General features: G+C 47.7%; 1 protein-coding gene and 1 non-coding gene across 2 annotated transcripts in view; both read right to left on the bottom strand.

The window, feature by feature from the left end:
• Positions 1 to 1,661: 1,661 nt before the first annotated feature.
• Positions 1,662 to 1,735, bottom strand: trnaa-ugc (transfer RNA alanine (anticodon UGC)). The gene has a single exon. It is a non-coding gene; the product is annotated as a tRNA-Ala (tRNA).
• Positions 1,736 to 7,316: 5,581 nt separating this feature from the next.
• LOC109881182 (syndecan-3) overlaps positions 7,317 to 25,011 on the bottom strand; it is a 50,894-nt gene continuing 33,199 nt past the window's right edge. The window contains exons 2-6 of the mRNA XM_031789276.1: positions 14,134 to 14,224; positions 12,970 to 13,229; positions 12,114 to 12,608; positions 11,477 to 11,675; positions 7,317 to 8,028 (exon numbers count right to left, since the gene is read on the bottom strand). Of these exons, the coding sequence (XP_031645136.1) occupies positions 7,862 to 8,028; positions 11,477 to 11,675; positions 12,114 to 12,608; positions 12,970 to 13,229; positions 14,134 to 14,224 (1,212 nt within the window). The 3' untranslated portion in view covers positions 7,317 to 7,861. The remainder of the gene's footprint in view (positions 8,029 to 11,476; positions 11,676 to 12,113; positions 12,609 to 12,969; positions 13,230 to 14,133; positions 14,225 to 25,011) is intronic.

Raw genomic sequence — 25,011 nt, 5'->3', positions numbered from 1 at the left:
AGGAGAAGACTGATCAGAGATGCAGCCAAGAGGCCCATGATCACTCTGGATAAACTGCAGAGATCTACAGCTGAGGTGGGAGACTCTGTCCATAGGACAACAATCAGTCGTATATATGCACAAATCTGGCCTTTATGGGAGAGTGGCAAGAAGAAAGCCATTTCTTAAAGATATCCATAAAAAGTGTCGTTTAAAGTTTGCCACAAGCCACCTAGGAGACACACCAAACATGTGGAAGAAGGTGCTCTGGTCAGATGAAACCAAAATTGAACTTTTTGGCAACAATGCAAAACGTTATGTTTGGCGTAAAAGCAACACAGCTCATCACCCTGAACACACCATCCCCACTGTCAAACATGGTGGTGGCAGCATCATGGTTTGGGCCTGCTTTTCTTCAGCAGGGACAGGGAAGATGGTTAAAATTGATGGGAAGATGGATGGAGCCAAATACAGGACCATTCTGGAAGAAAACCTGATGGAGTCTGCAAAAGACCTGAGACTGGGACGGAGATTTGTCTTCCAACAAGACAATGATCCAAAACATAAAGCAAAATCTACAATGGAATGGTTCAAAAATAAACATATCCAGGTGTTAGAATGGCCAAGTCAAAGTCCAGACCTGAATCCAATCGGGAATCTGTGGAAAGAACTGAAAACTGCTGTTCACAAATGCTCTCCATCCAACCTCACTGAGCTCGAGCTGTTTTGCAAGGAGGAATGGGGAAAAAAATTCAGTCTCTCGATGTGCAAAACTGATAGAGACATACCCCAAGCGACTTACAGCTGTAATCGCAGCAAAAGGTGGCGCTACAAAGTATTAACTTAAGGGGGCTGAATAATTTTGCACGCCCAATTTTTCAGTTTTTGATTTGTTAAAAAAGTTTGAAATATCCAATAAATGTCGTTCCACTTCATGATTGTGTCCCACTTGTTGTTGATTCTTCACAAAAAAATACAGTTTTATATCTTTATGTTTGAAGCCTGAAATGTGGCAAAAGGTCGCAAAGTTCAAGGGGGCCGAATACTTTCGCAAGGCACTGTATCTGTGTGTTGAAACTATACTTTCAGTTCCTGTTGATACTATGTTCCAGTCTTACTTCTGCCTAGCACACGATAGAAATGGGAGGGAGGAGGATTGGGAAACTAACTGCAAACAACAATAAGCTGAACTCCGCCTAGCAGAGACATCTTTGTATTAGCAACTATTAATTATGAGCTTATAGGCTATTAAAGTTAAGGGACATCAGCCTGGGCGGGGTGATCCTCAGTAGGACTTAAAAAGGGAAAACACCATCTTTTGTACTGAGTGTGTTACTTGCAAATTACTGTAAGTGTAAACTCCAGCTTGCAATCCTTATAAAACAAACAAACCTCTGACCAAAGCAGTCTCCTGTGGTCTCTGGTATAAACACAGGGCAGAATGCCCTTACACACCCAACGGGACTTTGAAGGCCACAAAATGTTAAATCCTCTACAGTTTTTTTATGAGAAACCAGCACCGTTATGTCAATAGAGCTTGGTGCTTATTATGGGATGTAATAGGTTACCAGCATAACGTGAATGATATGCTGGAGAACAACCCCACTTGTCTTGTTAGTTATTTAACAGACACACTCTTATCCAGACAGACTTACAGTAGTGAGTTCATACAGTTTCATATTAGTCCCCAGTGGGAATTGAACCAACAACCCTGGCATTGCAAGTGCCATGCTCTACCAACTGAGCTACAGGGGACCAACTGTAAAAAAAATATTTTATAACATAAGGAAGTGAAATGATCACCGGAGAGTGTTAACCATGTGATATTGCGATTCAATATTCAGAGTTCTTCACCCCACCAGTCATGTTCCCTCATGTTCCTTCCACCCACACAGCCTCAGCCAATGAAATCACAGAGGACAGTGTGTTAACCAATGAGGTCTTTTATTTGGCAGGGCTGTTGCGAGGAGGTCCGTCTCCCGGCGCCCAGCAGTCGATGACAGAAACTCAGCCTTAAAAAAATTGACATGTATAAAAACAGGATGGGTAACCGTGGATACGGCTTGGCACACACACATGCACGCACACACACACACATATACCCACACACACTGTGATGTGTGTGTCAGTCAGTCCTAATACAAACAGAGAGACAGACTGTATGAAAAAGCAGACTAGCCCCACATTCAGCAGTGAACAGGTGAGAACAACACACACGGCTACAGGTGTGACTACCTGACTATGGAAGAGTGTCAGAACTGCTGGAACAGGTAAAATACACACCTGCCCACAGTACATTCCTCTCAGAGAACACCCCTCACACACACACACATACATACATACATACATACATACACACACACACACACACACACACACACACACACACACACACACACACACACACACACACACACACACACACACACACACACACACACACACACACACACACACACACACACACACACACTAGTATAGTTTGACTCCCATGCAGTTGTTCTACAGTAAATTATAATATATTAGCCTGGTTGTATTATTAGCATGGTATCGTACTGTTGTGTTGGTTATTGTTACAATCTTAGATAGAAAGCACAACTCCTGTCTCCACAACTACCCACAGCCCCCACCCAAACTCCTGTCCCCACACCTACCCACAGCCCCCACCCAAACTCCTGTCCCCACACCTACCCACAGCCCCCACCCAAACGCCTGTCCCCACACCTACCCACAGCCCCCACCCAAACTCCTGTCCCCACACTTACCCACAGCCCCCACCCAAACGCCTGTCCCCACACCTACCCACAGCCCCCACCCAAACTCCTGTCCCCACACTTACCCACAGCCCCCACCCAAACGCCTGTCCTCACACCTACCCACAGCCTCCACCCAAACGCCTGTCCTCACACCTACCCACATCCTCCACCCAAATGCCTGTCCTCACACCTACCCACAGCCCCAACCCAAACGCCTGTCCTCACACCTACCCACAGCCCCCACCCAAACGCCTGTCCTCACACCTACCCACAGCCCCCACCCAAACGCCTGTCACCACACCTACCGATGGACAACTTCTACTTGAAGAGTCACTTTCAGCATCGTAAGTCCCACCCTCACAGTTAAAAAGAACCGCCCCCACCCCCAGACAGACAACCAATGGAATAAGAGAAAGAAAAAGCATGCAGGTGATTGGATGGATACAGGATTTTGCTTTTACACAACGGACCAAACTCTAACCAACCTGAAACGGATTGATGTCTTATCAATAACGTACTGAAACCACCTTGTCTGATGAGGACAATGATATGTTGAGTGATGTGATTGATGTATATTTAGTCAATGATATGTTGAGTGATATGATTGATGTATATTTAGTCAATGATATGTTGAGTGATGTGATTGATGTATATTTAGTCAATGAAGCGCAGGTGATATGTATGTTTGTGTGTGTATTTCTGTGTTCGAGTGTGTGAACACGTGCTTGTGTGTGTGTGTGTGTGTGTGCTTAATAGTGTGAGCGCATGCCTGCGTGTGTTGAGAGCACAGCGCCACAGACTGACGTGATATCGAGACATCGATCGTAGTTAATACCACAGACTGACGTGATATAGAGACATCGATCGTAGTTAATACCACAGACAGACTGACGTGATATAGAGACATCGATCGTGGTTGATACCACAGACAGACTGACGTGATATAGAGACATCGATCGTAGTTAATACCACAGACAGACTGACGTGATATAGAGACATCGATCGTGGTTAATACCACAGACAGACTGACGTGATATAGAGACATCGATCGTGGTTAATACCACAGACAGACTGACGTGATATAGAGACATCGATCGTAGTTAATACCACAGACAGACTGACGTGATATAGAGACATCGATCGTGGTTAATACCACAGACAGACTGACGTGATATAGAGACATCGATCGTAGTTAATACCACAGACAGACTGACGTGAGATAGAGACATCGATCGTAGTTAATACCACAGACAGACTGACGTGAGATAGAGACATCGATCGTAGTTAATACCACAGACAGATGTGATATAGAGACATCGATCGTAGTTAATACCACAGACAGACTGACGTGAGATAGAGACATCGATCGTGGTTAATACCACAGACAGACTGACGTGAGATAGAGACATCGATCGTGGTTAATACCACAGACAGACTGACGTGAGATAGAGACATCGATCGTAGTTAATACCACAGACAGACGTGATATAGAGACATCGATCGTAGTTAATACCACAGACAGACTGACGTGAGATAGAGACATCGGTCGTGGTTAATACCACAGACAGACTGACGTGAGATAGAGACATCGATCGTGGTTAATACCACAGACAGACTGACGTGAGATAGAGACATCGATCGTGGTTAATACCACAGACAGACTGACGTGATATAGAGACATCGATCGTAGTTAATACCACAGACAGACTGACGTGAGATAGAGACATCGATCGTAGTTAATACCACAGACAGACTGACGTGAGATAGACATCGATCGTGGTTAATACCACAGACAGATGTGATATAGAGACATCGATCGTGGTTAGAGTGACAATGACAGACAAGGATATTTACATATAAACTTTTGAAAATGCTAAATACACATCCTCCTGTTGGGAGTATTACCAGTATCATCATTCACCAACCAGCCTGGAACATTGACACATTATTGATTATCAATATCACTAATCACTTTAGTACAGTGTAAAGGAGCAGACCAGACAACTAGCCACTATCCCTGTGTTGGCATACAGCTTCAGGGTCCTATTCATTAAGACACGCAATGGACAATGTTGGAAAATGTTTTGCAACGGAAAACCGGACAAGGCCAGATAGTCCCTCTCCCCGTTTCCGTTTTATTCATTTGCTGCTTTAATGAATAGGACCCAGGGATGTAGGAGGGTAAATGCTCGTAAACTGTTGTTTAAACATCCATTTACTTTGTTTAAACACCCATTTACTTGGTGAACAGTGTTGTTGTTTAAACACCCATTTACTTGGTGAACAGTGTTGTTGTTTAAACACCCATTTACTTGGTGAACAGTGTTAACACATCTACTATGCTCAGGTGTCATTCTTAGCATCAGCTAATGTTTATGTTACTCGCCGCCCCACCGGGCTTCAGCGGTTTGTTTACCCACTATTTTATTTACCACTACATCCCTGGTTAGAATCCTTTGCTTACTAACAGTGAATGTTGCCACAATGTTGTCCTGAGGTTGTCAGAGCGTTGTGGGAGGGTTTCCCTACTCCGATTGACCAAGCACAGAGAGAGGGGTCCAAGCTGTGTGTGTGTGTGTGTGTGTGTGTGTGTGTGTGTGTGTGTGTGTGTGTGTGTGTGTGTGTGTGTGTGTGTGTGTGTGTGTGTGTGTGTGTTCGTGCACTACAGTAAAGTCGCTGCCAAAAGTTTTGAGAATGACACAAATATTAATTTTCACGAAGTCTGCTGCCTCAGTTTGTATGATGGCAATTTGCATATACTCCAGAATGTTATGAAGAGTGATCAATTGATTGCAAAGTCCCTCTTTGCCATGGAAATGAACTGAATCCCCCAAAAAACATTTCCACTGCATTTCAGCCCTGCCACAAAAGGACCAGCTGACATCATGTCAGTGATTCTCTCGTTAACACAGGTGTGAGTGTTGACGAGGACAAGGCTGGAGATTTCTCTGTCATGCTGATTGAGTTCGAATAACATACTGGAAGCTTCAAAAGGAGGGTGGTGCTTGGAATCATTGTTCTTCCTCTGTCAATCATGGTTACCTGCAAGGAAACACGTGCCGTCATCATTGCTTTGCACAAAAAGGGCTTCACAGGCAAGGATATTGCTGCCAGTAAGATTGCACCTAAATCAACCATTTATTGGATCATCAAGAACTTCAAGGAGAGCGGTTCAATTGTTGTGAAGAAGGCTTCAGGGCGCCCAAGAAAGTCCAGCAAGCGCCAGGACCGTCTCCTAAAGGTGATTCAGCTGCGGGATCGGGGCACCACCAGTACAGAGCTTCCTCAGGAATGGCAGCAGGCAGGTGTGAGTGCATCTGCACGCACAGTGAGGCGAAGACTTTTGGAGGATAGCCTGGTGTCAAGAAGGGCAGCAAAGAAGCCACTTCTCTCCAGGAAAAACATCAGGGACAGACTGTTATTCTGCAAAAGGTACAGGGATTGGACTGCTGAGGACTGGGGTAAAGTCATTTTCTCTGATGAATCCCCTTTCTGATTGTTTGGGGCATCCGGAAAAAATCTTGTCCGGAGAAGACAAGGTGAGCGCTACCATCAGCCCTGTGTCATGCTAACAGTAAAGCATCCTGAGACCATTCGTGTGTGGGGTTGCTTCTCAGCCAAGGGAGTGGGCTCACTCACAATTTTGCCAAAGAACACAGCCATGAATAAAGAATGGTACCAACACATCCTCCTAGAGCAACTTCTTTAAACCATCCAGGAACAGTTTGGCGATGAACAATGCCTTTTCCAGCATGATCGAGCACCTTGCCATAAGGCAAAAGTGATAATTAAGTGGCTCGGGGAACAAAACATCAATATTTTGGGTCCATGGCCAGGAAACTCCCCAGACCTTAATCCCATTGAGAACTTGTGATCAATCCTCAAGAGGCGGGTGGACAAACAAATCCCAGAAATTCTCACAAACTCCAAGCATTGATTATGCAAGAATGGACTGCGATCAGTCAGGATGTGGCCCAGAAGTTAATTGATAGCATGCCAGGGCGGATTGCAGAGGTCTTGAAAAAGAAAGGTCAACACTGCAAATATTGACTCTTTGCATCAACTTCATGAAATTGTCAATAAAAGCCTTTGACACTTATGAAATGCTTGTAATTATACTTCAGTATTCCATAGTAACATCTGACAAAAATATATAAAGACACTGAAGCGGCAAACTTTGTGGAAATTAATATTTGTGTCATTTTCAAAACTTTTACCAACGACTGTACACACGGCAGCTTTCGTACTGCAGCCCCCAGGGTGAAACACAAATAATCCCAGAATTTTCTCTCTGAACCAGAAGGCATCTCAGTGTGTACTACTGTAGGCAGCAAGAGCCAGCAAGGAGTGTGTGTGTGTGTGTGTGTGTGTGTGTGTGTGTGTGTGTGTGTGTGTGTGTGTGTGTGTGTGTGTGTGTGTGTGTGTGTGTGTGTGTGTGTGTGTGTGTGTGTGTGTGTGCGTGCGTGCGTGCGTGTGTGTGTGTGCGTGTACAAGGACAATGGAAGGCGTGTGGGGAACAAAACATCAATAGTGAGCTCTCCTCTAACCTTTGACCCCAGTATCTGTGTGGCCAATCAGATGACACCTATCTCCCTCCTACCTCCTTCTCCCCTCATCCCTCTTTCTCTTGGCTCATTTGCTCAGTGGAACAGACAGAGGAGTATTGTGCTGGAATAAGAGCTTGTGTTTTTACAAACAAACAAAAATGAATTAATTACATCAGAACAATAATTGTATAATATTCATAACATTTACTTTAAAAAACAAATGTGTATATCATGTGTTTATGGTTATTTTTTCAGCTTATATATTTTTGTTCATTTATTTTTTAATTTTTTAAAAGAAAGTTCGGAGTCCATGGAGACAGGCACTCTTAACAACAACTGACATGAGGGAGAGGGAGGAAGAGATGGGAAGGAGAGGTGAGGCGACAAGACAGGAGGTGGAGTGATCCCTCTCGCTCTCTCCCCGTCCCTCCCTCTCCCTCTCTCCCCTCCCTCTCTCTCTCTCCCCATGCCTCCCTCTCTCCCCGTCCCTCCCTCTCTCCCCGTGCCTCCCTCTCGCTCTCTCCCCGTGCCTCCCTCTCGCTCTCTCCCTGTCCTTCCCTCTCTCCCTCTCTCTCTCTCTCATGCGTAGAACTCCTCCTGTTTGTCAGGGTTCTGGTAGGTGACGGTGGTCTGTTTGGGTTCCTCCAGCGTGTAGCTGCCTTCATCTTTCTTCTTCATTCTGTACACCAGCAGCATGACCAGGAACGCTGCAAACAGAGCCCCCACTACGCCCCCCACTATCACCGCTGTGGACGGAGAGATGGAGGGAGGGAGAGAGAGCAGGAGGGAAGGAAAGAAGAGGAGAGAGGGAGGCATGGGGAGAGAGCGAGAGGGAGGGACGGGGAGAGAGCGAGAGGGAGGGACGGGGAGAGAGCGAGAGGGAGGGACGGGGAGAGAGCGAGAGGGAGGGACGGGGAGAGAGCGAGAGGGAGGGACGGGGAGAGAGAGAGAGGGAGGCATGGGGAGAGAGCGAGAGGGAGGGACGGGGAGAGAGCGAGAGGGAGGGACGGGGAGAGAGAGAGAGGGAGGCATGGGGAGAGAGAGAGAGGGAGGGACGGGGAGAGAGCGAGAGGGAGGGACGGGGAGAGAGAGAGAGGGAGGCATGGGGAGAGAGCGAGAGGGAGGGACGGGGAGAGAGCGAGAGGGAGGGACGGGGAGAGAGCGAGGGGGAGGAATGTGGAGAGAGCGAGAGGGAAGCATGGGGAGAGAGAGAGAGAGGGAGGCATGGGGAGAGAGAGAGAGGGAGGGACGGGGAGAGAGCGAGGGGGAGGGACGGGGAGAGAGAGAGAGGGAGGCATGGGGAGAGGGAGAGAGGGAGAGACGGGGAGAGAGCGAGAGGGAGGGACAGGACGGGGAGAGAGAGAGGGGGAGGGACGGGGAGAGAGAGAGAGGGAGGCATGGGGAGAGGGAGAGAGGGAGGGACGGGGAGAGAGCGAGGGGGAGGGACGGGGAGAGAGAGAGAGGGAGGGATGGGGAGAGAGAGAGGGGGAGGGACGGGGAGAGAGCGAGAGGGAGGGACAGGACGGGGAGAGAGAGAGGGGGAGGGACGGGGAGAGAGCGAGGGGGAGGGACGGGGGAGAGAGCGAGAGGGAGGGACAGGACGGGGAGAGAGAGAGGGGGAGGGACGGGGAGAGAGAGAGAGAGGGAGGCATGGGGAGAGGGAGAGAGGGAGGGACGGGGAGAGAGCGAGGGGGAGGGACGGGGAGAGAGAGAGAGGGAGGGATGGGGAGAGAGAGAGGGGGAGGGACGGGGAGAGAGCGAGAGGGAGGGACAGGACGGGGAGAGAGAGAGGGGGAGGGACGGGGAGAGAGAGAGAGGGAGGCATGGGGAGAGGGAGAGAGGGAGGGAGGGGAGGGGAGAGAGCGAGGGGGAGGGACGGGGAGAGAGCGAAAGGGAGGGACGGGGAGAGAGAGAGAGAGAGGGAGGGACGGGGACGAGAGCGAGGGGGATGGATGGGGAGAGAGAGAGGGGGAGGGACGGGGGAGAGAGAGGGGGGGATGGGGAGAGAGCAAGGGGGAGGGACGGGGAGAGAGAGGGAGGGAGGGAGGGAGGGAGGGAGGGAGGATGGGAGGGAGGGAGGGAGGGAGGGAGGGAGGGAGGGAGGGAGGGAGGGAGGGAGGGAGGGAGGGAGGGAGGGAGGGAGGGAGGGAGGGAGGGAGGGGAGGGAGGGAGGGAGGGAGGGAGGGAGGGAGGGAGGGGGGAGAGCGAGGGACGGGGAGAGAGCGAGGGGAGGGACGGGGAGAGAGAGGAGGGAGAGGGAGGGACGGGGAGAGAGAGGGGGAGGGACGGGGAGAGAGTGAGGGGGAGGGACGGGGAGAGAGAGAGGGAGGGACGGGGAGAGAGCGAGAGGAGGGACGGGGAGAGAGCAAGAGGGAGGGACGGGGAGAGAGAGAGGGGGAGGGACAGGACGGGGAGAGAGAGAGGGGGAGGGACAGGACGGGGGAGAGAGAGAGGGGGAGGGATGGGGAGAGAGAGAGGGGGAGGGACGGGGAGAGAGAGGGGGGGGATGGGGAGAGAGCAAGGGGGAGGGACGGGGAGAGAGAGGGAGGGAGGGAGGGAGGGAGGGAGGGAGGGAGGGAGGGAGGGAGGGAGGGAGGGAGGGAGGGAGGGAGGGAGGGAGGGAGGGACGGGGAGAGAGCGAGGGGAGGGACGGGGAGAGAGAGGGGGGGGGACGGGGAGAGAGCGAGAGGGAGGGGGGGGGGAGAGAGTGAGGGGGAGGGACGGGGAGAGAGAGAGGGAGGGACGGGGAGGAGAGCGAGAGGGAGGGACGGGGAGAGAGCGAGAGGGAGGGACGGGGAGAGAGAGAGGGGGAGGGACGGGGAGAGAGAGAGGGGGAGGGACGGGGAGAGAGAGCGAGAGGGAGGGACGGGGAGAGAGTGAGGGGGAGGGACGGGGAGAGAGAGGGAGGGATGGGGAGAGAGCAAGGGGGAGGGAGGGAGGGAGCGAGGGAGGGAGGGAGGGAGGGAGGGAGGGAGGGAGGGAGGGAGGGAGGGAGGGAGGGAAGGAGGGAGGGAGGGAAGGAGGGAGGGAGGGAGGGAGGGAGGGAGGGAGGGAGGGAGGGAGGGAGGGAGGGAGGGAGGGAGGGAGGGAGGGAGGGAGGGAGGGAGGGAGGGAACAGAGAGAAATATGGTCAAACATTATAGAAGTTATTCTAAATAGGACAGAAAATGTAAAGAAACCACCAGAAACAAACACACCATGTGGTGCTGACCAACGGCTTCTATTGGCCTACTGGAGATTAGCCAATCTAAATGGATTCAAATTGAATATAATCACCCTCGGCTCGGTAAATTGAGTGAGGTAAAGGTGCAATGTGCAGAATGTCGCTCCACCATTTCCTGGTTGCGTTTATGTGACAAAACAAGCCATATATATATATAGTGAAGAGAATCATTGTACCATCTAAACCTCTGTGAAATATCTTCCTTTTTAATAACCAAAATATTGTATTTTCATCTTGTTTGAAGCTGGTGTACAAAACCCAAAGTAAAAGCCGCAAAAACGCTTCCTAGACTTTCAATTTCGAATCACAGATCTATAACTCACATTTCTATGTGCATTTGGTCACATTGCCCCAGAAAGTGACATATTGTAAGTAAGAACTCGCATCTTCAAGTACCACTTCGAGCACACAATGCTACCAGCTGACATGTCAACGAAGGCAGAGAAAACCCCCGCCAGCAGGCAAGCAATCTGATTGGCTGGGGGAGACACAGACAGCCAATCAGAATGAAGACACAAAGGCTATGTCCCATCAGAAGAATACAGAGAGAAAGAGAGAGATGGAGTGACAGATTAGATGAGGCAAAGAGAGAGATGGAGTGACAGATTAGAAGAGAGAAAGAGAGATGGAGTGACAGATTAGACAAGAGAAAGAGAGAGATGGAGTGACAGATTAGAAGAGAGAAAGAGAGATGGAGTGACAGATTAGACAAGAGATGGAGTGACAGATTAGAAGAGAGAAAGAGAGATGGAGTGACAGATTAGACAAGAGAAAGAGAGAGATGGAGTGACAGATTAGAAGAGGCAAAGAGAGAGATGGAGTGACAGATTAGATGAGGCAAAGAGAGAGATGGCGTGACAGATTAGATGAGGCAAAGAGAGCAATGGAGTGACAGATTAGAAGAGGCAAAGAGAGAGATGGTGTGACAGATTAGATGAGGCAAAGAGAGAGATGGAGTGAGAGAGACTCACCTATCAGGACCTCCTTCCTCTCCAGGATGTTCTTCTGAGGAAGTTGAGCGGCAGAACTTCCCGTGTTGATCGTGTTGCCAATCAGATCAGGCTCTGCTCCCGTCTCCACGCCACGCCCAACAACCTCGTTTCCCTGACGACGGTCCTCCTCACGGATCTCAAAGTCTCCGCTGGGTCCGTTAACCCCTAACTCATTATTCTGAGAGAGAGAAATACAGTGACCATGTCAGTTCACTGAACACATCAGATAGAGAACCCAAATGAACACATTATGTGCGTTTGCCACAGGAGGCTGGTGGCACCTTAATCGGGGAGGATGGGCTCGTGGTAATGACTGGAGCGTAACAAGTGGAATGGTATCAAATACATTAAACACTTGGTTTCCATGGTTTCCAGGTGTTTGATGGCATTCCATTCGCTCCGTCCCAGTCATTATTATGAGCCGTCCTCCTCTCAGCAGCCTCCACTGGCTCCAGTCCATTTATCTGGATTCTAATCATGTAATGAATCATTAACGATGCACCTAACAAGGATCAGCTCCCTTAACGAGGCCCACCTGTGTCTTTCACTCCACATGTGATGACACATTCACACAGGACACACACACACCCACCCACACACACACACACACACACACCGTCGTAGAGGGTGGCTGGGGACGTGTGCTCTTCTCTGTGGGTGCAGCTTTAGTAGGCAAGGTCACAGGAACCCTGGGCCTGAAGGGGGCGGAGCTAGACCTCTCAGCTGGGGCTGGGCCAGTCGTAGTGGGTGGAGCTGTTGTCTCTGGGATGGGTGTGGTCTCTGTCTCAGTAGTGGTCACTTCTTCTTCTTCTTCTTCTTCTGTGGTGGTCTCCATAAGTAAACTGGTGGTGGGGTCTGGGGACAGGTAAACATCCTCGTCCTCTTCTTCTGTGGTGCCCAGGTCCTCTGCGCCGCTAGAGGGCGCTGTACTCTCCGCCGGAGTCGCCGCCAAACTGGTGGTTGCCATGGGAAGAGCTGCAGGGCCTCGGGGGGAAATGGTAGTCTGGGCGGCTCTCGCCTTCTCTCTTTCACCTTCTCTTTCCCGTATCCTCTCTCTTTCTCGTTCTCTCACCCTCTCTCGTTCTCTCTCCCTCTCTCGTTCCCTCTCCCTCTCTCGTTCCCTCTCCCTCTCTCGTTCCCTCTCCCTCTCTCGTTCCCTCTCCCTCTCTTTTTCTCTCTCCTTCTCTTGTTCCCTCTCCCTCTCTTGTTCCCTCTCCTTCTCTTGTTCCCTCTCCTTCTCTCGTTCCCTCTCCTTCTCTCGTTCCCTCTCCTTCTCTCGTTCCCTCTCCTTCTCTCGTTCCCTCTCCTTCTCTCGTTCCCTCTCCTTCTCTTGTTCCCTCTCCTTCTCTTGTTCCCTCTCCTTCTCTTGTTCTCTCTCCCACTCTACCCCGCTCTCCCCTTCTCCCTCAGTGGGAGGTGGGGTAGGAAGGACTCTCTCCCCCTCTCCCTCAGTGGGTAGTGGGGGTAGTAAGGACTCTCTCCCCCTCTCCCTCAGTGGGTAGTGGGGTAGGAAGGACTCTCTCTCCCTCAGTGGGTAGTGGGGTAGGAAGGACTCTCTCCCCCTCTCCCTCAGTGGGTAGTGGGGTAGGAAGGACGTCAACTTTAGGGCTGGGCTCGGCTACAGGTGGGGCCGAGGGGGCGGGTCCAGTGGCCTGGGTGGTAGAGAAGGGGAGGGGCGCTTCCGTGGTGAAAGATACGCCCACCGCTATAGGGTTGACCTTCATCTCTGGAACTATGGAGAGAAAGAAAGATGGAAGGGGAGGGGTTAGTTGTTAAACTAAATATGAACTAAAATACTGTATGTTATCAGAGTGAGAGGAAAAGGAAGAGGCTAATCTGAAACAGAGAGAGAAATGATAATTACAGTTATAGAAACTAATCTGAAACAGAGAGAGAAATGATAATTACAGTTATAGAAACGAATCTGAAACAGAGAGAGAAATGATAATTACAGTTATAGAAACTAATCTGAAACAGAGAGAGAAATGATAATTACAGTTATAGAAACTAATCTGAAACAGAGAGAGAAATGATAATTACAGTTATAGAAACTAATCTGAAACAGAGAGAGAAATGATAATTACAGTTATAGAAACTAATCTGAAACAGAGAGAGAAATGATAATTACAGTTATAGAAACTAATCTGAAACAGAGAGAGAAATGATAATTACAGTTATAGAAACTAATCTGAAACAGAGAGAGAAATGATAATTACAGTTATAGAAACTAATCTGAAACAGAGAGAGAAATGATAATTACAGTTATAGAAACTAATCTGAAACAGAGAGAGAAATGATAATTACAGTTATAGAACTAATCTGAAACAGAGAGAGAAATGATAATTACAGTTATAGAAACTAATCTGAAACAGAGAGAGAAATGATAATTACAGTTATAGAAACTAATCTGAAACAGAGAGAGAAATGATAATTACAGTTATAGAAACTAATCTGAAACAAACAGAGACCTCTAATATAAAAACATTTTATGAAAAAGTTATGGAGGTAATTCTACACGCACTCCCTGTGTTCAGTTTGACCACAGAGTCAGAGCTGCAGATTTAAGAACGCACACACACACGGATTCTAACATAGACCTGTTCAAACATGCCTACACACACACACACGACACTCACAGCCAGATCCAGAGCCTGAGACGAAGTCTTCATCGTCATAGAACTCATCTCTGGAAGAACTTTCTTCATCTGATGGAACCCAGGTCTGACCCTAGAGAGGAGGGAGAGGAGGGGAGAGAGGGGAGAGAGGAGGGGAGAGGAGGAGGAGGGGAGAGGGGAGAGGAGGGAGAGGGGAGAGGAGGGAGAGGGGAGAGGAGGGGAGGGAGAGGAGGGGAGGGGAGAGGAGGAGGAGGGAGAGGAGGGAGAGGAGGGAGAGGAGGAGGAGGGGGGAGAGAGGAGGGAGAGGAGGGAGAGGAGGAGGAGGAGGGAGAGGAGGGAGAGGGGAGAGGAGGGAGAGAGGGGAGAGGGGAGAGGGAGAGGGGAGAGGGGGAGAGGAGGGAGAGGAGGGAGAGAGGGAGAGGAGGGAGAGAGGAGGGAGAGAGGGGAGAGGAGGGGAGAGGAGGGAGAGAGGGGAGAGGAGGGAGAGAGGGGAGAGGAGGGAGAGAGGGGAGAGGAGGGAGAGAGGGGAGAGGAGGGAGAGGAGGGAGAGAGGAGGGAGAGAGGGAGAGAGGGGAGAGGAGGGAGAGGAGGGAGAGGAGGGGAGAGAGGGGAGAGGGGGGAGAGGAGGGAGAGAGGGGAGAGGAGGGAGAGAGGGAGAGGAGGGAGAGGAGGGAGAGAGGGGGAGAGGAGGGAGAGAGGGGAGAGGAGGGAGAGAGGGGAGAGGAGGGAGAGAGGGGAGAGGAGGGAGAGGAGGAGGAGGGAGAGAGGGGAGAGAGGGGAGAGGAGGGAGAGAGGGGAGAGGAGGAGGAGGAGGAGGAGGGAGGGAGAGGAGGGAGAGAGGGGAGAGGAGGGAGAGGAGGGAGAGGAGGGGAGAGGAGGGAGAGGGGAGAGGAGGGAGAGGAGGAGGAGGGGACGAGAGAGGAGGGAGAGGAGGGAGAGGAGGAGGAGGAGGGAGAGGAGGGAGAGGAGGGAGAGAGGGGAGAGGAGGGAGAGGAGGGAGAGAGGGGAGAGGAGGGGAGAGGAGGAGGAGGGAGAGAGGGGAGAGGAGGGGAGAGGAGGAGGAGGGAGAGGAGGGAGAGAGGGGAGAGGAGGGAGAGGAGGGAGAGGGGAGAGGAGGGAGAGGAGGGAGGAGGGAGAGAGGGGAGAGGAGGGAGAGAGGGGAGAGGAGGGAGATGAGGGAGAGAGGGGAGAGGAGGGAGAGAGGGGAGAGGAGGGAGAGAGGGGAGAGGAGGGAGAGGAGGGAGAGAGGAGGGAGAGAGGGGAGAGGAGGGAGAGAGGGAGAGGAGGGAGAGAGGGGAGAGGAGGGAGAGAGGGGAGAGGAGGGAGAGAGGGGAGAGAGGGAGAGGAGGGAGAGAGGGAGAGAGGGGAGAGGAGGGAGAGGAGGGAGAGGAGGAGGAGGAGGGAGAGGAGGGAGAGGAGGGAGAGAGGGGAGAGGAGGGAGAGAGGGAGAGAGGGAGAGGAGAGGAGGGAGAGGAGGGGAGAGGAGGGAGAGGAGGGAGAGGGAGAGAGAGAGAGAGAGAAAGATTGGTTATTTTATTTACATTTCTCAGAGAACATTTAGTTAGATTACAGACTCTACTTTCAGAATTATAAGGCATAGAGAAGGAGAGAAGGAGAGAAGAGAGGGGGACAGTCCATCAGAGAAAAGAGAAGGAGAGTAGAGAGGGGGACAGTCCATCAGAGAAAAGAGAAGGAGAGAAGAGAGGGGGACAGTCCATCAGAGAAAAAGGGAAGAGAGGGGGACTGACTATACATTAGAGACTTCTATTAAGTACTATGGAGTTTAATAACTGAGTACTATGGAGTTTTATAACTGAGTACTATGGAGTTTAATAACTGAGTACTATGGAGTTTAATAACTGAGTACTATGGAGTTTAATAACTGAGTACTATGGAGTTTAATAACTGAGTACTATGGAGTTTAATAACTGAGTACTACGGAGTTTAATAACTGAGTACTACGGAGTTTAATAACTGAGTACTATGGAGTTTAATAACTGAGTACTACGGAGTTTAATAACTGAGTACTACGGAGTTTAATAACTGAGTACTATGGAGTTTAATAACTGAGTACTATGGAGTTTAATAACTGAGTACTATGGAGTTTAATAACTGAGTACTATGGAGTTTAATAACTGAGTACTACGGAGTTTAATAACTTTTTTATTTCTTTTATTTAACCTTTATTTAACCAGGCAAGTCAGTTAAGAACAAATTCTTATTTTCAATGACGGCCTAGGAACAGTGGGTTAACTGCCTGTTCAGGGGCGTTCTGCCGAGCTGACAGATTTGTACCTTGTCAGCTCGGGGGTTTGAACTTGCAACCTTCTGGTTACTAGTCCAACGCTCTAACCACTAGGCTACCCTGCCGCCCCAGTACTATAGAGTACTATACCTGCCGCCCCAGTACTATAGAGTACTATAGAGTTTAATAACTGAGTAACTGAGTACTATGGAGTTTTATAACTGAGTACTATGGAGTTTTATAACTGAGTACTATGGAGTTTTATAACTGAGTACTATGGAGTTTTATAACTGAGTACTATGGAGTTTAATAACTGAGTACTATGGAGTTTAATAACTGAGTACTATGGAGTTTAATAACTGAGTACTATGGAGTTTTATAACTGAGTACTATGGAGTTTAATAACTGAGTACTATAGAGTTTTGAGTACAGCTACTATTGTAGTGTCTAAACCAAAGCTGAAAGTTTGGCAGGCGAAAATGGTTTAGAGATGAGAGGATACATTTGTTGGTAATCTCAGTAAAAGTATGTGGGATGTCATTTGGCAAATCTGACCATAATTATATCCTCCTGATTCCTGTTTACCAGCAAAAACTAAAGCAGGGAGTACCAGTGACTTGGTCTATAAAAAAAGTGGTCAGATGAAGCAGATGCTAAACTACAGGACTGTTTTGCTAGCACAGAATGGAATATGTTCCGGGATTCTTCCGATGGCATTGAGGAGTACACCACATCAGTCACTGGCTTTATCAATAAGTGCATCGAGGACGTCGTCCCCACAGTGACTGTACGTACATACCCCAACCAGAAGCCACGGATTACAGGCAACATTCACACTGAGCTAAAGCGTAGAGCTTCTGCTTTCAAGGAGCGGGACTCCACCCCGGACGCTTATAATAAATCCTGCTATGCCCTACGACAAACCATCAAACAGGCAAAGCGTCAATACAGGACTAAGATCGAATCGTACTACACTGAGTCGTACTACACCGGCTCCGACGCTCGTCTTATGTGGCAGGGCTTGTAAACTATTCCAGACTACAAAGAGAAGCACAGCCGGGAGCTGCCCAGTGATACGAACCTAACAGACGAGCTAAGTAACTTCTATGGTCGCTTCGAGGCAAGTAACACTGAAACATGCATGAGAGCATCAGCTGTTCCAGGCGACTGTGTGATCACCGATGTGCGTAAGACCTTCAAAACAGGTCAACATTCACAAGGCCGCAGGGCCAGACGGATTACCAGGACGTGTACTTCGAGCATGCGCTGACTAACTGGCAAGTGTCTTCACTGACATTTTCAACCTAATACCAACATGTTTCAAGCAGGACCATCATAGTCCCTGTGCCCAAGAACACTAAGGTAACCTGCCTAAATGACTACTGACCTGTAGCACTCATGTTTGTAGCCATGGAATCCTTTGAACGGCTGGCCATGGCTCACATCAACACCATTGTCCCAGAAACCCTAGACCCACCCTAATTTGCATACCGCACCAACAGATCCACAGATGATGCAATCTCTAATGCACTCAAAACTGCCCTTTTACACCTGGACAAAAGGAACACCTATGTGAGAATGCTATTCATTGACGACAGCTCAGCGTCCATCACTAAGCTAAGAACCCTGGGACTAAACACCTCCCTCTGCAACTGGATCCTGGACTTCCTGACTGTCCCCCCCCCCCCCAGATGGTAAGGGTAGGTAACAATACATTCGCAACTCTGATCCTCAACACGGGGGCCCCTCGGGTGCGTGCTCAGTCCCCTCCTGTACTCCCTGTTCACTCATGACTGCCCGGCCAGGCACGACTCCAACACCATCATTATGTTTGCTGATGACACAACAGTGTCATAGGCCTGATCACCGACAATGATGAGACAGCCTATAGGGAGAAAGTCAGAGACCTGGCCGTGTGGTGCCAGGACAACAACCTCTCCCTCAACGTGATCAAGACAAAAGAGATGATTGTGGACTAGAGGAAAAGGAGGGCCGAACAGGCCCCCATTCTCATCGACGGAGCTGTAATGGAGTAGGTTGAGTAGGTTGTCCACACCAACAAACTAACATGGTCCAAGCACACCAAGACAGTCGTGAAGAGGGCACAACAAAACCTATTCCCCCTCAAGTGACTGAGAAGATTTGGCATGGGTCCTCAGATCCTCAAAAGGTTTTACAGCTGCACCATCGAGAGCATCCTGACGGGTGCATCACTAGGCGGTGTCTGAGGAAGGCCCTAAAAATTGTCAAAGACTCCAGCCACCCTATTTATAGACTGTTCTCTCTGCTACCGCACGGCAAGTGGTACCGGAGCACCACGTCTAGGTCCAAGACGCTCCTAAATAGCTTCTACCACCAAGCCAATGGCTACCCAGACAATTTGCATTGCCCACCCCTCCCTCTGGAACGCTACTCTGCTATTATCTATGCATTGTCACTTTAATAACTCTACCTACATGTACATATTACCTCAATTACCTCTGTACTGGTACCCCATGTATATAGCCCCGTTATTGTTATTTACTGCTGTTCTTTGTTATTCTTATATCTTACTTTTTCTTTTGGGGGGGGGGGTACTATTTTCTTAAAACTGCATTTCGGCGCATGTGACAAATAACATTTGATTTGATTTAACCATGTGGATCACAGTCCTGTAAAGGCCAGAAAACACAGTATTTCACCTGAGAGTTGCTCTCTCAAGAGCAAAGAAGGAGAGTGCTGTTTCAGACCACTCTTAAACTATATGTAGAAATGCCACCATAACAGCATATGTGAAGGAGTTGTGCACTGTGACTGACTTTGAAAGGTGGTTTACACAACTTTTTGGTCCTGTGGTGGAGCTGTGACGACCCTGGCAACCCCAGACTCAGGTGATCTGCCACCGGCCTGAATGTACTCACCTTAACCCTCACACTTTACCCTCTCTGACTTTCCCCAAGACGGTTGAATCCCATATGGCTGAGGACATCACACACTTTACCCTCTCTGACTTTCCCCAAGACGGTTAAATCCCATATGGCTGAGGACATCACACACTTTACCCTCTCTGACTTTCCCCAAGACGGTTGAATCCCATATGGCTAAGGACATCACACACTTTACCCTCTCTGACTTTCCCCAAGACGGTTAAATCCTGTATGACTGAGGACATCACACACTTCAGAAGGCTTGGGAATGGGGATGTTCAACATGGGCTGACTTGGATAGGTGTGGGGTGGTTTAGGGTATATAATGTAGGGTTGGGGTATATACTGTAGGGTACATACTGTAGGTTAGGGTATATACTGTAGGTTTAGGGTATATACTGTAGGGAACATACTGTAGGTTAGGGTATATACTGTAGGTTTAACGTATATACTGCAGCTTTAGAGTATATACTGTAGGTTTAGGGTATATACTGTAGGGAACATACTGTAGGTTAGGGTATATACTGTAGGTTTAAGGTATATACTGCAGCTTTAGGGTATATACTGTAGGTTTAGGGTATATACTGTAGGGAACATACTGTAGGTTAGGGTATATACTGTAGGTTTAGGGTATATACTGCAGCTTTAGGGTATATGCTGTAGGTTTAGGGTATATACGGTAGGTTTAGGGTATATACTGTAGGGTTCATACTGTATGTTTAGGGTATATAATGTAGGGAACATACTATAGGTTTAGGGTATATACTGTAGGTTTAGGGTATATACTGCAGCTTTAGGGTATATGCTGTAGGTTTAGGGTATATACTGTAGGGTTAGGGTATATAATGTAGGTTTAGGGTATATACACTGTAGGGTACATACTGTAGGGTATATACTGTAGGTATAGGGTATACACTGTAGGTATAGGGTATACACTGTAGGTATAGGGTATATACTGTAGGTTTAGGGTATATAATGTAGGATTAGGGTATATATACTGTAGGATAAATACTGTAGGGTGTATACTGTAGGTTTAGGGTATAAACTGTAGGTTTAGGCTATATACTGTAGGTTTAGGGTATTTACTGTAGGTATAGGGTACATACTGTAGGTGTAGGGTATATAATATAGGGTTAGGGTATATACTGTAGGTTTAGGGTATATACTGTAGGGTTAGGGTATATAATGTAGGGTTAGGGTATATACACTGTAGGATACATACTGTAGGGTGTATACTGTAGGTTTAGGGTATATACTGCAGGTTTAGGGTATAAACTGCAGGGTCAGGGTATATACACTGTAGGGTACATAATGTAGGGTATATACTGTCGTTTTAGGGTATATACTGCAGATTTAGGGTATATACTGCAGGGTTAGTGTATATACTGCAGGGTTAGGGTATATACACTGTAGGGTACATACTGCTGGGTATATACTGTAGGTTTAGGGTATATATTGTAGGTTGAGGGTATATACTGTAGGTTTAGGGTATATACTGTAGGTTTAGGGTATACATTGTAGGTTTAGGGTATATACTGTAGGTTTAGGGTATATATTGTAGGTTTAGGGTATATCATGTAGGGTTAGGGTATATACTGTAGGTTTAGGGTATATATTGTAGGTTTAGGGTATATATTGTAGCTTTAGGGTATATAATGTAGGGTTAGGGTATATACTGTAGGTTTAGGGTATATATTGTAGGTTTAGGGTATATATTGTAGGTTTAGGGTATATATTGTAGGTTTAGGATATATATTGTAGGTTTAGGGTATATATTGTAGGTTTAGGGTATATACTGTAGGTTTAGGGTATATATTGTAGGTTTAGGGTATATATTGCAGGTTTAGGGTATATATTATAGGTTTAGGGTATATATTGTAGGTTTAGTGTATATATTGTAGGTTTAGGGTATATATTGTAGGTTTAGGGTATATATTGTAGGTTTAGGGTATATATTGTAGGTTTAGGGTATATATTGTAGGTTTAGGGTATATATTGTAGGTTTAGGGTATATACTGAGGCTTCTCTGGCAGGCAGGCAAGAAGACACACACACACAGTGCCAACTAGCTCCTGTAAACCCACTGCTCTCTGTCAGGAAACACAAAGGACACTTGATGCTACTGAAATCCAATACAACCATAATGAATGCAGAAACTAGAAACCTGACCGTAACTTGCTTCACTATGGATTGTACTAGAACCAAGACTCAAATGGCACTATTTACTCTATAGAACACTATGTCTGGCACCCTATTCACTCCAAAGAACACTACGTCTGGCACCCTATTCACTCTATAGAACACTACGTCTGGCACCCTATTCACTCCAAAGAACACTACGTCTGGCACCCTATTCACTCTATAGAACACTACGTCTGGCACCCTATTCATTCCAAAGAACACTACGTCTGGCACCCTATTCACTCTATAGAACACTACGTCTGGCACCCTATTCACTCCAAAGAACACTACGTCTGGCACCCTATTCACTCTATAGAACACTACGTCTGGCACCCTATTCACTCCAAAGAACACTACGTCTGGCACCCTATTCACTCTATAGAACACTACGTCTGGCACACTATTCACTCTATAGTGTACTACCTTGTCAGTAGTAGTGCTATTCCCTCAATAGTGCACTATTTTTGGTACAGTAGCGTTTACTTATATTAGTAGTACACTATAGGGAATAGATTTACTCTGAGAGAACTAAAATACAAAGACTATAGGTTGTTGTTGTTTTTTAAATGTTCTTTGGAAATTGAACGAATACTAAAATGTTGTTTTAGCCCTCTGGGTAGGCTGAACCAGGCACAGCTTATTTTACAAGAAACACAACATTAAGCCAACACTGAAAAGATTTAAAACAAAATCTCAAATAGTGAATAGTGTGTGTGTGTGTGTGTGTGTCTATAGCAAGGATCTGTTTACAATGAGGCATGTTGCTAGGGGCAACCTCTGCCTTTTACAGAAATGTCCATCTCCCACAGTGAGGCAACCACACCAACACTCACACACTAACTCACACAACCTTATACGTACACAAATACAAATACACACACACACACACACACACACACACACACACACACACACACACACACACACACACACACACACACACACACACACACACACACACACACACACACACACACACACACACACACACACAACACACACACACACACACAAACACACACACACACACAGTAAACTTACATACAATTAATACGTACATACACAAATATACCCAAATAGGCAGGAGTTACATAAGCCCAAATAAACAACCCAAAAACAAGATCAAAACAGTCTCTCCCTCTGCCATCTTTATTTCATTCTCTCTTTCCCTCTTTCTTTTCAGCAGTTTTTCTGCCTTTATCCTTCTCCCAATCTTTCTCTGATTGGTGTTAAATCTGTATCAACAACCCTCCTCTCCTTCTCCTCCCATCCCCTCCATCTCTCCCCTCCTCCTCAGGTTATGCTATTAGCCTCATGACTCCTGCGTGCTTTATTGACTATGGACTTGCTTGTTTACCCAACCATGGGACAGACAATGTTTATTCCCACACTCGGGACTCCGATCCTGTTCTCACCCCCCCTCGCCAGCTTTGTATTCATGTGTCCTAATGAAATAGCTGTACAATATAATCGTGTTGCCATCTGATGCACTGCAGAGCTCTCCCTGTCCTCTGCCATGCCCTGATTGTAATTACTGATGATGATATCTGGATATGTGCATGTACACCCTGGCCCATCTACTGTTGCTAGCCCCAAATTCTCACTTGTGCTCTGATATCTTGTTTCACTGATTTCTGCTCTCGCAAACGTTAATGTGCACGTTAACACAATTAACACAATTACCTGAAATTGATCAATTGAAAGTGTGGGTTCACAGCTCCAATCCAGATGTGTTGGTTATTACTGAGATGTAGTTAAGAAAGAGTGTTTTGAATACGGATATTAACCTTTTTCGTCAAGACAGATCTTCCAAAGGTGGTGGAGTGACAATCTTTACCAAGGATCACCTTCAGTGCTTGGTGCTCAGTGAAACAACCTGTCCTGATTTGTCATAGACACTCGCTAAAGAACTTTAATGAGCAAATCTTCCTTCATGATCTGGCATCTGTAAAATGGTAGAGAATCAGCTTGATCCCCTCTGTCGAAGACGCTTGGACCTTATTTTTAAATATTTTCAGTGATACTGCTGACAAACACGCTCCCAGAAAGAAAATATGAATTAAATACAGGTTCAGCCCCTGGTTCGACCGTGATCTTGCAGACTTACTCCACCTCAAGAATTCCATTTGGCGAAAGGCTCGGCACACGCATACACAGGCTGATTGGCTATTGTTCAGGCCAATGAGAAATAAGAGCATTCAGGCTATCCGGAAGGCCAAAGTTAGTCACTTTAAGGAGCAGTTCTCTCTATATGGGTCTAACCCCAAATTCTGGAAAACAACCTGGAGAATAAACCCTCCTCCTCACAGCTACCCATGTCCCTTAATGTTGACGATGTGGTTGTTACTGACAAGAAGCACATGGCTGAGATCTTTAATCACCACTTCATTAAGTCAGGATTCCTATTTGACTCAGCCATGCTTCATTGCCCATCCAACATTTCCTCATCTCCCATTGAGTCTGAGGTGCTAAAGGAGCTCCTTAAACTTGACCCCAAAAAAACCATCTGGTTCAGCCCCTATCATCGTCAAGCCTGTCTCTGACTTTTTTTAACCTGTCTCTCCTCTCTGGGGAGGTTCCCATTGTTCGTCCTTTATTTAAAGGGGGAGATCAAGCTGATCCTAACTGTTATAGGCCAATTTATATTTTTCCCTGTTTATCAAAAGTGTTGGAAATACTGATCAACTGACTGGCTATCTTGATGTCTATAGTCGTCTTTCTGGTATGCAGTCTGGTTTCCGCTCAGGTTATGGATGTGTCACTGCAACCTTAAAGGTCCTAAATTATGTCACCATTGCCCTCTAAGCAATGTTGTGCTGCTCTTTTTATTAGACTTGGCCAACGCTTTTGATACGGTAGACCCTTCCATTCTTGTGGGCCGGCTAAGGAGTACTGGTGTCTCTGAGGGGTCTTTGGCCTAGTTTTCTAACTACCTCTCTCAAAGAGTGCAGTGTATGAAGTCAGAACATCTGCTGTCTCAGCCACTGTCTGTCACCAAGCGAGTACCCCAAGGTTCCCCTGCCCTTAACTTTGTTCTGAACAAAACAAAGGTCATGTGGTTTGGTAAGAAGAATGGCCTTTCTCCCCACCGGTGTGATAACTACCTCTGAGGGTTTAGAGCTTGAGGTAGTCAGCTCATACAAGTATTTGGGAGTATGGCTCGATGGTACATTGTCCTTCTCTCAGCACATATCAAAGCTGCAGGCTAAAGTTAAATCTAGACTTGGTTTCCTCTATCGTAATCGCTCCTCTTTCACCCCAGCTGCCAAACTAACCCTGATTCAGATGACCATCCTACCCATGCTAGAGTACGGAGATGTAATTTATAGATCGCCAGGTAAAGGTGCTCTCGAGTGGCTAGATGTTCTTTACCATTCGGCCATCAGATTTGCCACAAATGCTCCTTATAGGACACATCACTGCACTCTATACTCTGTAAACTGGTCATCTCTGTATACCCGTCGCAAGACCCACTGGTTGATGCTTATTTATAAAACCCTCTTAGGCCTCATTCCCCCCGATCTGAGATATCTACAGCAGCCCTCATCCTCCACATACAACACCTGT

Source organism: Oncorhynchus kisutch, linkage group LG14 (genome assembly GCF_002021735.2).
Source record: "Oncorhynchus kisutch isolate 150728-3 linkage group LG14, Okis_V2, whole genome shotgun sequence".
Taxonomy (NCBI): Eukaryota; Metazoa; Chordata; class Actinopteri; order Salmoniformes; family Salmonidae; genus Oncorhynchus; species Oncorhynchus kisutch.
This window is presented reverse-complemented; position numbering and strand designations above follow the sequence as displayed.